A 14036-nucleotide genomic window follows, 5' to 3' on the forward strand; every position below is an offset into this window, starting at 1 on the left:
TCCCCGGCTTCAACCTCCATCGTGCTGATTGTGTCACCGAGCTAACAAGCTTAATTGTTAATCTTTTCAGAAGGCCAACACTACAGTTAAGATCCTTTTTTTGTTCGTCACTTCAAAGATTCGAGAATTTTATGAAATACTGGATTTCTTTATTCTTTTGTCCTTCTGCCATTGTCATCAAATTTTAAACAGATAATAAACATTTCGCTTTATCGTGGTGAACTAATTTATAAGTTTTACTTTTGGAAAAAAAATGGAATAAATGGAGTTTGTCTCGATATTAAAAAAGTAATTTTCCACCACCTTTTGTTTTCCATGTTACCATACAGGTAAGTTGAATATGCTTTTATACAGTGAAGAAATTAAGTATTTTAACACCCTGTTCTCCCACTTGGAAATCATGGAGGGGCCTGAAATTTTCACCGTAGGTGCATGTCCACTGTGAGAGAGATAATCTAAAAATAAAAATCCAGAAATCACAATGTAAGATTTGTTAACACTTTATTTGTGTGATACAGCTGCAAATAAGTATTTGAACACCTGAGAAAACCAATGTTAATATTTGGTACAGTGGTCTTTGTTTGCAACAACAGAGATCAGATGTTTCCTGTAAATGTTCATGATGAGATTGTTTGCACGCACTGCAGGAGGGATTTTTGGCCCACTCCTCCACACAGATCTTCTCTAGATCAGACAGGTTTCTGGGCTGTCGCTGAGAAATAGAGTTTCAGGTCCCTCCAAATATTTTCTATTGGGTTTAGGTCTTGAGACTGGCTAGGCTACGCCAGAACCTTAATATGCTTCTTACGGAGCCACTCCTTGGTTTTCCTGGTTGTGTGCTTCGGTTCATTGTCATGTTGAAAGACCCAGCCATGACCCATCTTCAATGCTCTAACTGAAAGAAAGGTTGTTCCCCAAAATCTCACAATACTTGGCCACGGTCATCCTCTCATCCTGTCCCATATGCAGAAAAACACCCCAAAGCATGATGCTACTACCCCCATGCTTCACAGTAGGGATAGTATTCTTGGGATGAAACTTATCATTGTCTTCCTCCAAACACGGTTAGTGGAATTATGACCAAAAAGTTCAATTTTGGTCTCATCTGACTACAAAAGTTTCTCCCATGACTCCTCTGTATCATCCAAATGGTCGTTGGCAAACTTAAGACAGGTCTTGACAAGTGCTGGTTTAACCAGGGGAACCTTCCGTCCCACATATGATTTCAAACCATGACGTCCGAGTGTATGACCAAGAGTCACCTTGGAAACGGTCATCCCAACTCTTTTCAGTTCACTGACCAAGTCCTGTCGTGTAGTCCTGGGCTGATTCCTCAGCTTTCTCATGATCACTGAAACCCCACGAGGTGATATCTTGCATGGGGGTTCACTCCGATTGAGATTGACTGTCATATTTAGCTTCTTCCATTTTCTAATGATTGCTCCAACAGTGGACCTTTTTTTCACCAAGCTGCTTGGCAATTTCTCCATATCCCTTTCCAGCCATGTGGAATTGTACAATTTTGTCTCTGGTGTCTTTAGACAGCTCTTTGGTCTTGGCCATGTTACAAGTTTGAGTCTTACTGATTGTATGGGGTGGACAAGTGTCTTCCTGCAGCTAACGACCTCACACAGGTGCATCTGATTCAGGATAATACATGGAGTGAAGGTGGACTTTTAATGGCGGACTAACAGGTCTTTGAGGGTTGTCATGATCCTGCCGCTTCAGCACGAGCTGTGCGGCTGCGCTGATTGGGAGGCACACACCTGTGCCTCATGCGGCCTGATCATCCCCCGTATATATAGGACCCGGTGACGACTGGTCCTGGGCCAGTTCGTTGAGCTTTATGTCCCGTTCCAGCACTCTCGTATTCCTGACTGAACCTGTGTGTACCGACCTCCGTCCGTTCTCCGACCAACCTTGTAAGCCTGATTCCTTGACACTTCTGCCTGCGTTGTTTCCCCGTGCACCGGACTGCCTGCTCGATCCCCGAACTCTGCATACAATAAACGTGTCTCTTCTTGAACTACCTTGCGTCTTCCGAGTTCCTGCATTTGGGTCCTACCTCTCGTTCCGATGGGACGTGACAAGGGTCAGAATTCTAGCTGATAGACAGGTGTTCAAATACTTATTCGCAGTTGTATCACACAAATAAATCGTTAAAAAATCACACATTGTGATTTCTGGATTTTTGTTATTAGATTACCTCTCTCACAGTGGACATGCACCCACGAGGAAAGTTTCAGACCCCTCCATGATTTCTAAGTGGGAGAACTTGCAATATAGCAGGGTGTTCAAATACTTGTTTTCTTCACTTTATAGTACATTGACCTTTGTTTTAACTGTTGACTTATTTTGAACTTTGCATAAAACCATTACTTTGAGTTCAGTACAATGTAATGACCACTAAGTCATTTCCGTGCTATGAGATGAGCTCAGCATTACGTGGCATCTTACCAACTACTGGATATCCAGTAAGATGCTAGTGTACTTTTTGACAATTGTGTGACAAAACCTGATTCCCTGAGGCATAAGAACTTCTTGTATGACTCATCAGTCCCACGAAACGATCATGGCTGAAATGTCCAAACAAATGAAATACATAAGCTTGCCTTTAAATTTGTTTAAATGTTTCCTATTTTTGACGATATTCATAATGTTGAAGACCCACTGTAAGCGCTTCTAAGGACATCTCGTGGTCAATAGTAGTATTACAAGTCTACACCGATCAGTTGTAGACGATTGTGTGAAACGTGTTGTTTGTTGTCGGGCACATCATATTGCGGTCATCCTCTCCTTATTACGGTGCAGTCGTCCTGTCCCATGTGCAGAAAAACACCCCCAAAGCATGATGCTACCACCCCATGCTTCACAGTAGGGATGGTCTTCTTGTGATGGAACTCATCATTCCAAATAAACATAAGGATGCCTGACATAGTAATCCATGATGACGGTACGACCAGAAGTTAAACTGGAATAAAATCAGCATTTAGAATTATTCCATTCTCTATAAACTCCATGACATGTTTTTGATATTTAAAAAAATACGACCATTGGTTCATTCATTTGGGATGCATGAGAGATGTGCATATATCCAGCCTTGTCACCAACAGCCAGCAGCACTTGCTCCAGTGCGAAGCTGGGCTGTGGCACAATCTGTACACCATGCCTCAGAGACGATGGTGTCTCAGGCGGCGCCGTCCTCGCCATAAAGCACGGACAAAACCCATGAAAACAGGATAATCAATACTACATACTCATACAGATTATACAATACCCAGACTGTAAGGACACAAGTATTTGCATCCATCCATTTTCTTAGTCGCTTATCCTCACAAGGGTCACAGGAGTGCTGGAGTCAATCCCAGCTGTCATTGAGCAGGAGGTAGGGTAGAGCCTGGACGGGTTTCCACCGAATTGCAGGTATTGTGTGTCTTCCTAAATCTCCCTGAAACTTCCTTGAACCCACTGCCGAAGAAGAAGAAGAAGAAGGAAGATGCAGGAGATAGGCTTACATGGAAAAAGATGACATACTGTGGCGACAAGGACAAGCCAAAAGGAAAGGATTTAAATGAACTGTGCACTTGCAATTCCAATGTAGCTTTGATCACGGGAAAAAAAGATGAGCAAGGTATTAATTTTTTTTTTTTCTTTCTGAATGTGAAGTTGAGACAAAGCTCAATGAAGTGGAAGTGTGTGAGAAAATCCTCTCACCATGCTGTCCTACGGCGTTAACATCAAGTGAAAGAGGAGTGAATAGGACAGTGCATACACCTTTGCTACAGCAGACACACTGAGGTAGAAAAAGAGGTGGTCAGATTTTAAGGTGGTGTAGTGAAGGACAGCTGCCCACTGCAAAAGCGTGGCCAAAACAGGCGGAAGAAACGGTGCGGAGAGCCCCAATGTCGTTGCACTCATGGGTGACACTGCTCTTTCATGGGTGGTGGGAACACATGTGGGTGAGTAACTGACACCCTATGACAGCGGTCCCCAAACGTTTTCCTGTGAAGGCCACATAGCTTTTTGTTTCTCTAATGGGGGGCCGGGGTCAGTTTGGAATCCAAAAAGTGTGTCTGCAGGAGTACCTCAACGTAAAAATTCATGGTTTTCCAGAAATTCACACAAAAACAAATAACCTTTTCTGGATTCTTCACAGAACAAAAGTCAGAAATAAATAATGACAACATTAATTAAATAAAAAATAACTAAATAACTCTCCCCAGGTTCTTCACGGAAAAAAAGCCAGGAAATAAATTACATTATTTATGAAAGAAATAATAATCGAATAACCCTCTGGGATTTTACAGAAAAAAGGAACATGAACTTTCTGTTGTGCCGTGCACGGGTTCAACTTTAGCTTATTTGTCAGAGCAGAATCTTTTATTCAAATGACTCATATGAGCAGTCTCTCAAAGTTACTGTGTTTCTTCCTTATAATTCTCATGTAGGTTCCAGCAGGCTTGCAGACATCGCTGTTTGCAGCTCTTTCTCATCAACTTCCCTGTGAAAACCACAAAGCAAGCAGGCTGATACAGCACCTACACAGCACAACCAGTACCACTCCCAGTTTAGTTGTGGTGATGGATTTTATCCCATCAGATCTTATTTCAATTATATTTATATATGGTCAGAATGACTCATTAAAGTCAGAAAAGTGAACTTACCTTTGTATGTTCATCAATGTGAACTGTGGGCCTGCATCGGACTGGTAAGAAGTTGAATGTCAGGTTCCATTTTAGTCACTGACAGTCTCAAACACTGATGCAGATGTTCATCTGTTCTTCTTGATCTCATTAGGCTTTTCCGTAGTTTCCTGCGTGAAAAGGTTTGCTCGTAGACATACCGTAATTTCTCGAGTATAATGCGTACGGAAGTATAATGCGCACTCCCAAAGTTGACCTAAAAAAATCAGGAAAACCCATCTACCAAAATATAATGCGCACCACCAATTTGCTGTGACCCATATGCTCAAAATATTGGGAATTATCTGTATTTATATTTTATTAGGTTTGTACTGGTGTGTATTGTTTTCTAGAAACTCTGTACAACAATCATTAATAATGATCATTATGCATGTGCTGATGTAGCCATAATATACTCTCAGGACAGGCCACAGGACACACTTGTCCTGGTCCCTGTAATTGTCAGAACAGAATCCCTCAAACAACTAAAATAAATGCTTAATGATGGCATAATATTTTATTCATACTGTTGATAGCACATATTACAGTCTTAAATAAATAAACTATTTTTTGCATTAAATATTTGTGCATAAAAGGTTTGTGCATTGTGGAGTTTATCCTATAAATTACACATCCTCAACTTCAGACTTCAAAAGAAACATCTGACTCATCTCCAATCTTAAAAATATCTATAGTAGCTACCTTTGCTGCATTGCTGTGGAAGTCATCATTGATGACTTGGTCCTGTATTCCATGAACATCCCATCTTGCTCCCACAGCATGTCATCCTCTGTGCCGTACATCGTGTTTGTGAGGAAGAAAAAAAAAATTAATTCCAAGAGTTTTTACCCAGCCTCTCACCCTCCATTCGTTTCCAATCTCTAGCAGCTTTCACAATAGTGTCAGGTGGCTATCAAAACAACGTAAGCTCAAACTACATAGAAACAAGCATAATGGTTTGACTCCTGTTTGGTTACCTATTAAACAGCCACGTGTTACATGATCATGGGATTCATCCTATGCCCCTGGTGTCGTTGGTGTCACAGACGTGGAGAATTCGTCCACCTTTGCTTTCCGTCTCCTAACGCCATCCCCAGCGTCTCTGGCAAAATTACGCTCGAAAAAAATCTGTTGCTGCTGCCTGTCAAACAGGTTGTATCCTCCCCATGCTGTGTTGAAGTCACAAGAAGCAATTGTGAGGTTCATCAGCACCATCAATAATCACCTTCACCAATTAATAGTTGTCCTCATAGATATCAGTGATGCATTAAATAACCTGGTTTACCAAGTGAATTCTGACTCATTTCCTCTTTTACATTATTGAAATCAAATCTTGCCAGGTATTATTTGTTCATCAGTGCTAATTGTTGTTCATGTTTGATGTGCAGATTTCTTATGGCAGTTTCCCAGCATCATCTATAAGTGTTGCAGAAACATGCTTTACCATTTCTCATTTCTCTCGACACATTTGACCTTTGCCGTGACAAACAACGTACGCCACGTTTTTCTACGTAAGCACTTTTTGCACATGAGTAAGTAAGTAAGTTTAAAAAAAAAAGACTTAAAATATTGAACCTATGACCATACGACAAGCTTTAACTGTCATCCTTTTTACCGTTCTTCTGTGCATTAGCGAAAGGTAATTAAAAAGAGTAACTTGGCCATCTGGTGGACGTTTGGTCAAAGTACAGTAAGCGTCAGTCGTGATGCTAAATCCGCTTGGACAAGTTCACCTTCGACGAGCAAAAACCGCGAATGGCTCTATCGGGTCGTGACAGTCACTGATAAACCACTGATGTCGATAAAACACGTGCATACGGGTTTGGGGCAAGGATAGTGTTTTTTCTTAAAGACCTCGCTTGTTGCGTCATTTCCGCATTTCCAAATGAACAAAATGGAAGATGTTCTCGGTGAACTGAGCAGTGATTTTTATACCCTAACCTTAGACATATTTGTTTTTGTGCACGTTTCGTGTGATATTTGTGATTTTATTTAACTCATCACAATGATGTCACTTTTGCTATCCAGTACTGGACTTATAATGCAATCTTGCCATTGTCCATGATGTCCAACCTGTTGACAACCAAGCAAATGAACAATGCTTCACGAGTTTTGGCGGAGGTCTGTGTGCAACTAAGTAACATTCACTTTAGTCATGGCCTTTACATTCGACCAAAACTTAAATTAATAGCTTTGATTATTATCAATATTTTAACATTTATACCTTTAGAAGTTATGTGATTTTTTTTATGCTACATGACTTTTGGAATCCATTGTATATAATTGAAATAAACAGGAACGCACATGGCTATTAAGATGTTAAATATAGTTGTTGCATTCATTGGGGGAGGGTGAGTAGGTTTGGTGGTCAACTGTTATGCTTGATTAATTTCTGACTTGAATCAGCCCGAAGTGGGTATTATATGAAATTTGAAATTCCACATTCCTGTTTAAAACAGCGCTCACAGACAAAGTTTACAGATTTAGCAAAGATCATTTTACTTTGTATTATGTGTATAATTCAGTCATTGTTAGTCCTATTTTACACAATATTTGTCTAATTTGTTCATGTTGATTCTCGTACATTTTTTATTTTTTTTATTTTACTCTTTGCACTTACGGTGATTTCCTCAGTTCAACTGGCCAATTACTAATTTTATACTTTCTTTCATAATCATGAGTTTCCACCTAGATTTCTCAGTTCTATTAAAAGTTGCAAATGTATTACAACAAAATAACCTCTATGGTATCTCACATTAGACAAGTGTTGTCATTGCATTGGAAGAGCATCGATGTATCTTTTTTTTATGTCAAAGAGAACATCAGTAATGAAAATGAATTGCCCGTTGCAGGCAAGAATCGCCACCTACAGTAACACACAAACTCCCTGGACCCTGAAAACGTTTCACCCCTCTGGCGTGGATGACCTTCAATGGTACAATTTTGACATGCACCCAAACATGTCATTGCACTTGTGTCCTCAGAAAGCTTTCATCCAGCTCATTTCTTTCCCTGCATCAATATGGACAGCAAAGCAGCCCAACCCATAACCCAGCAGGTCACTTGCTTTCACACATTCAATTCAAGATACTGTATATTTTTTTCTTTACAAAATGAAATAACAAAAAAAAAAGTCATACACAAGATCTGCTTTGGACATTTACAGAGGTCATTTACACACAACTTAAAATGAGAACACCAAGAGGCACAAAAGCAACTGTACTCTGGAAAATAATAATGACGTCACTGGTGACAGGGAACGTTGTGCTACTTTTGGTAAAGCGTCAACATTGTTACACAAAGAGCATCTTTTCAACATTATTAAACAATGGCTCTCTGGAGGTCACGCATATGACATACCATTGAAACATTTACACATTTTTTTTTTTTACTTGTTTACTCATCCTCAAAACAAAAATGCTTGTATTTTGTTGGTTTTTTTTTTTAATAAACACAAATGTTCAGTTCCAAAATGTCAGCTCTAACATTTGATACGTCCAACCTACGTGAAGTTCAACTCTCCTCTAGCACAGTAGTAGTAATACAGTAAAGTAAAACAATGGCCCTGGCAGTCTGCCCAAGAGAAACAGGGGGTGTGCATAGATGTTACAAACTTCTTCCCCATGCCTCATTAAGGCAGTACAATTTTGCTTCACCAAACCCCCCCCCCCCAGTCCCACCCCCCGCCCCCTCCTTGAGTGCCAGATGTACCTCCAGGATCACACACTGTGCTCCTTGCGGGGGCGAGGAGCAGGCTACTACCACACGAAAATGTGTGAGCTAACAAGATGATCTTCATTGTCTTGTTTTTTTTTTGTGCAAATTCGGATGTAAACAAAGACGATCAGAGGTTGGGGAGGGGACACGGGATACAAGAGGTGAGTTGAAAAAACTTCCTCATTTGACAAAGTGGTGGAATAAATAAGAGGCTGGAGAATGAAACTGCCAAGTTTCCTGTGCTTTTTGTTAGGTTTGGTGTCCAGCAACTGACTTGTGCACACTGTGGCAGCTTCTAATGTGCTTGAAAGTTCAACTGGTTTGGGCACATGGAGGGTTCCACAGAATGCCTTTGAGGACCCATGCACAACTGCCTCAGGTCATGCTTTCTATTGCCTTGTCAGTGTTATCAGTCATTCATTACATTGAAAAGAAATGTAGAAAATATAGAACACACCCCACGCAGCCATCAACTATGTAAGCACAGAACCATATGAAGAGTTTGTTTTCAAAACGAGACATGGGCATTTTTTTCAGATTTACGAAACTCGCGCCAAAATTATCCAGCTTCGAATGGATAATTTTGGCGCGAGTTTCGTAAATCTGAAAAAAATGCCTATGTCTCGTTTTGAAAACAAACTCTTCATATTCAACTAACGTTTTTTTAGCATTGATATCATTTCAGATAGATCATGTATATATGTGTACATATTAAGACCCAGAAGGCCATTGAAAGACAAAAAGGGCCAGAATGTAGTCCTCATGAGGTGGCACAGTTATTTCTCACCCTATTGTAACTTCATCTACACAACACAGGATTTTGATTAGGTGACATTCCAGGTGATTGCACCAATGTCGCAAATCTGTTCCGGAGCACCCGTGGATGCTTCAGTGATCTGAGTTTCTGCTGCAATCCTGTCAGTACACCCAGGACACTGGGACCCACTGAGGGGTGTTGCACGCCAGATCCACAGCCTCCTCTAGCAGTCGCAGGGTGTCGTCTATCTCGTTGTTGATGATGGTCTGGTCAAAGTAGTGAGCGTACGTCTGCTGCAGCATCTCCGATTCTTTCTGGAGCCGCTGCAGGGAGTCATCCTAACAAAAACACATGAACAAATTCACACATGCTGGGAATAATGATGTCAAGAGCAAGAAATGGCAGTCCATCTCAATACAGTGAGGAGCATGATACATGTGCTGCTGACTACACACACATTCAAAAGGGATCTTGGGATTTGACTCTACATGGCGCTCACAAGATGAGCTGTTAATACTTACAGGCAGCTTGCGACACCACTTGGGAACCTCCATTGCAAATGGAAAAAGGGCATGCCAAAGAAAAGACAAATGTACTTAAAGCAAAGAGGGCAGGTGAGAAATGCATTGAGAAAAGGACAACACTGGCCTTTTCGGATATGGACTGGTTTTGAATGCGTGAATTAAGTCAGCGTACATATAAAAAAATAAAATAAAAATACAGAGACACCAACAAGTGAGAGTGAAGGAAGCCACATGGAAGCCGGTCACTGTACCTCTGTGAGGCCTGGCGTGATAGTGGGAGCTGCGATGAAGACAACATAGGGAGCAAACTCTGCGGTTCTGAGAATTTTTAGTGCCTAAAATGAGGGAGGCAAAGAGAAACACTTTGTCACAAGTCCATGTGTAGTATTTTTGCCTTTCACCAAATGCCTACAATTCCCAGAATTTATTGTTTGATGTACATGCCAAAAGTTGAGACATTAACATCAACATTATACCATTTGTTCAAAGCGTCCTTGTGGACATATTTGCTCGCTCATGCTTAACTCACTTGAATTAGTGCTAGCGGATTGATAAGGCTACATCTACAACATGTTCCTGATGGCCTTGGCAGCTCTGAAAGCAGCAGTCTCAGGTCTTAATGACTACAGGCATGTTGCCTTGACATCTGTGGTCATGAAGTCCTTTGAAGGCTTTGTGCTGGACCACCTCAAGAGCATCACAGGTCCCCAGCTGGGACCCACGGTAGTTTTCCTATCGAGATAACAGGTCTGCAGATGATTCCGTCAACGTGGGTCTGCACTTCATCCTTCAACAGCTTGACAGCAAGGGTTACCTATGCGAGGATCCTGTTCGTGGACTTGAGCTCTGTGTTTAACACAATCATCCCTGAACTCTTCTCCAAACTTCTCCAGCTCAGCGTCTCGCCTGCCATCTCCGGTGGATCTACAACTTCCTGACGGGCAGACACAGCAGGTGAGGCTGAGTGACACCACCTCATCCATGCGCACTATCAACACCGGGGCACCCCAAGGTTGTGTCCTCTCCCCTCTCCTCTTCTCGCTCTACACGAACGACTGCACCTCGTGGCATCCGACTGTCAAACTCCTGAAGTTCGCAGATGACACCACGGTCATCGGCCTCATCAAAGACGGTGATGAGTCTGCGTATCGACACGAAATGGTGAGACTGGAGCTTTGGTGTGGTCAACACAGCCTGGCGTTGAACACTATAAAGACTGTGGGGATGTTTGTGGACTTCAGAAGGCATCCTTCACCACAGCGGCCCATGACGCTGTCCAACTGTCTTGTGTCAACCGTCAACACCTTCAAGTTCTTGGGAATTACAGTCTCAGGGGATCTGAAGTGGGAGGCAAACATCAACTCCATCCTCAAAAAAAAACAGCAAAGGATGTGCTTCTTGCAGCTTCTGAGGAAGCACAGCCTGTCACATTAGCTGCTGAGGCAGTTCTACACAGTGGTCATCCAATCAGTACTGTGTACCTCCACCACAGTCTGGTTTGGGGCCGCCACAAAAAAGGACAAACTCAGACTGCAACGGACAGTCAAAACTGCTGAACAGATTGTTGGAACCACTCTACCCACTATTAAGGACTTACACGCAACGCAAACTAGGTCCAGAGCATGCAGGATCCTTTCGGACCCTCCACACCCTGGTCACCAGCTCTTCCAACTCCTTCCGTCGGAAAAGCGCTAGAGATCAATGAAAGTCAAAAGTAGCAGGCATTTCAACAGTTTTTTCCTTCTGGCAATTAAGTCATTAAATTCTTGATCAGCGAACCTACTATTTTTCTGCTTTGTGCCATGTTAGGACACTCACTCACATCCTTCTGGTCCAATCAGTATTAGTATTCGTAATATATACATATTTATTTTTTTAATATTTTGTAGACCCCACAATTCGCCACTTTAAACTGCTCCCTTTGCATAATTGACATTACACTGGTCTATAACAAGAACCGAGAACAGGTAAAGGCACTCTGTACAAGCTTAACACAATGTAGGACGTTAACACACTTATCTATATAGATTTTACATCTTGCACGTGTTATTATATAGAATATAGTATAGTATATTATATAGAATACATTATATATACATTATATATATATATATATATATATATATATATAGAATCGAGTCGGCCGCCGGCCTTGTCAATACATCTTCGGCTGGGGTGGCTGCTCCGCCGCCGAAGTGGATCAGACGGGGAGGCGGTTTGGCCGTGATCTGCATATCAAGTAAATATGGCTCAAAACGATAGGGTAATATTGCCCCGGTCACTTCACTTGGTTGTGAGATGTTCTCTTCTTTAAAAAGAGGTTCCGTGTCAGAAGGGGTGTGTTCGTATCCCATAGTAGGTGGCAAAGCTTATTTTCAATGGCGAATGTCTGGGGTGACATCACGGGCAGTAGATGTAGTCAATAAGGGGACTACTTGGATGTTTAATGACACTTCCGCAACTTTGCGCATGGATGACGCTCTCTCTGCTCATATTTATTTTTTCGTATAGACATTGAAGTGAATATTGTTATATGTATTTTTCATTACAATATCTATTTTAGAATGTTTATAGGGATGACACTTAGATTTTAAAGCTGATTCTGATTGCTACAAAGGTAGCTCGCTGCAGAATTTTGGCCATTTTCCCCCCTTATTCAGGTCCTGTTTTCTCACGATTCATTGCAGTATAATGTAACGGGGCTGCTGAGTCTCACGGAGGGTCAAACCTGCACTACGCTTTGGCCCACAGATGACTGTACGTTCCCCGACGACTCAGCGTATTTTGATACGATATCTTCCTTTTTACTTCACTGTGATCAAGGTCTGACAATTTTTCACATTCAGACAAGGTTTTCGGAAACGCAGATTGAAAGCTGACCAGAGCTTGTTTACGTCCTGGAGCTGACTGAGTTGTAAGATTTATCTGCCACTGTTGACACGTGTGGTTTACTTTACCTGCGGCTCAACATCCAGAATGGAGATCATGCCCTGAGCGTGGATCTGCCTAATAGTCTCCAGCCTGGTTCCATACATGGCATCTTCATGACTGCCATACTCCAGGTAGTCATTGTTGCTGATGTCCTGCATCATCTGGTCATGGGATACAAAGTAGTAATTCTTTCCATTTTCCTCATCTTTCTTCGCAGGCCGAGTCGTGTCTGATGAAGCCATAACGGTGAAAAAGGTTCGGTTTGAAATGTGAAGGTTAGTTACATTATTGTATAAAAGTGTGTGATGATAAGCATATGTATTTCTTACGAGGGATAGGATAGGCAAAGCGATCTGGATGTTTTGTGATAAGCGTGTTCTTGATGTGCCTCCTGCCTACACCATGCGCACCTGAATGTAAATACAGATGTGTGAGAAACAAGACCTTCATCATCATGATTAATGGAACCTTAAAAATTGATTATAATTTACCAAGCAAAACCAGTGTTTTCCTCTTGAACGAAGGCAGCTTGACCACTTCCTCATATGTCACCAGGTCTAGTTGGTCAAACACTGTCAAAATAGAGAGAAAGTATTCATAAAAGTAATGCAGAGACTTTATGTTACTTCTATTCTAGGCCAGAGAATTAAAAAAACAATTTAAACAATGTTATCGTAACCATCTTAATACAGTTTTTGTCTTTCACTGACAAAAATAGGCATTTGCATTCAAAGGTCAAACACACACTAGGGAAGACGAGGAAGAAAACACAGAAGCTGGATGCCAGCTGTCTGAAGTTACTTACATGCAGCAGAGTCATTGGGTATGAGACAGCATGAAACATGGGCAGAGAGTGGGAGCGCAAGGGTTAATAAAATACAAATTCAAATAAAAGGAGACAAAAATGTAGCATCCAAAGTTCATATGTCCATTGGTTAGTCAAGAACAACACTGACAGAAGTGAAGGTCTCTGAGGAAAGAAGCAACATGCCACACTGGACTTGACAGAAAACATTTCAATGTGTAACAAGAGGATCATAAGAGTCCAGATATTAATTAATGCACAACGCTGTACATTACTTGAGGACTCTACATAATTGCACAAAGCCATGATACCACCATCACCACACTTGTGGTATACTTATGCCTTTATCTCCTAAATGTTTATGTTGTCATATTAGAGTGGCTGCAACTCTCATGTGTGTATCTTGTAGGATAATTGAACGATAAACCTGATGATTCTAAAAAGGGTGGCACGGTGGTGCAGCTGTAGAGCATTGGCCTCACACCTTTGAGGGTTTAATCCCGGCCTTGCTTATGTGGAGTTTGCATGTTCTACCCGTGCCTGTGTGGGTTTTCTATGGGCACTCCGGTTTCCTCCTACATCCCAAAAACATGCAACATTAAATGGAGACTCTAAATTGC

General features: G+C 41.6%; 1 protein-coding gene across 4 annotated transcripts in view; it reads right to left on the bottom strand.

Moving 5' to 3' along the window:
- Window positions 1-7758: 7758 nt before the first annotated feature.
- Window positions 7759-14036, bottom strand: part of LOC133491639 (peripheral plasma membrane protein CASK) — a 60359-nt gene continuing 54081 nt past the window's right edge. For all 4 annotated transcript variants that reach the window (XM_061803059.1, XM_061803040.1, XM_061803051.1 and 1 more), the window contains 5 exons: window positions 13103-13183; window positions 12941-13021; window positions 12638-12840; window positions 9932-10015; window positions 7759-9494 (listed from right to left, as the gene is read on the bottom strand). In XM_061803059.1, the coding sequence (XP_061659043.1) occupies window positions 9318-9494; window positions 9932-10015; window positions 12638-12840; window positions 12941-13021; window positions 13103-13183 (626 nt within the window). In that variant the 3' untranslated portion in view covers window positions 7759-9317. The remainder of the gene's footprint in view (window positions 9495-9931; window positions 10016-12637; window positions 12841-12940; window positions 13022-13102; window positions 13184-14036) is intronic.

This window comes from Syngnathoides biaculeatus, chromosome 2, assembly GCF_019802595.1.
Source record: "Syngnathoides biaculeatus isolate LvHL_M chromosome 2, ASM1980259v1, whole genome shotgun sequence".
Lineage (NCBI taxonomy): Eukaryota > Metazoa > Chordata > Actinopteri > Syngnathiformes > Syngnathidae > Syngnathoides > Syngnathoides biaculeatus.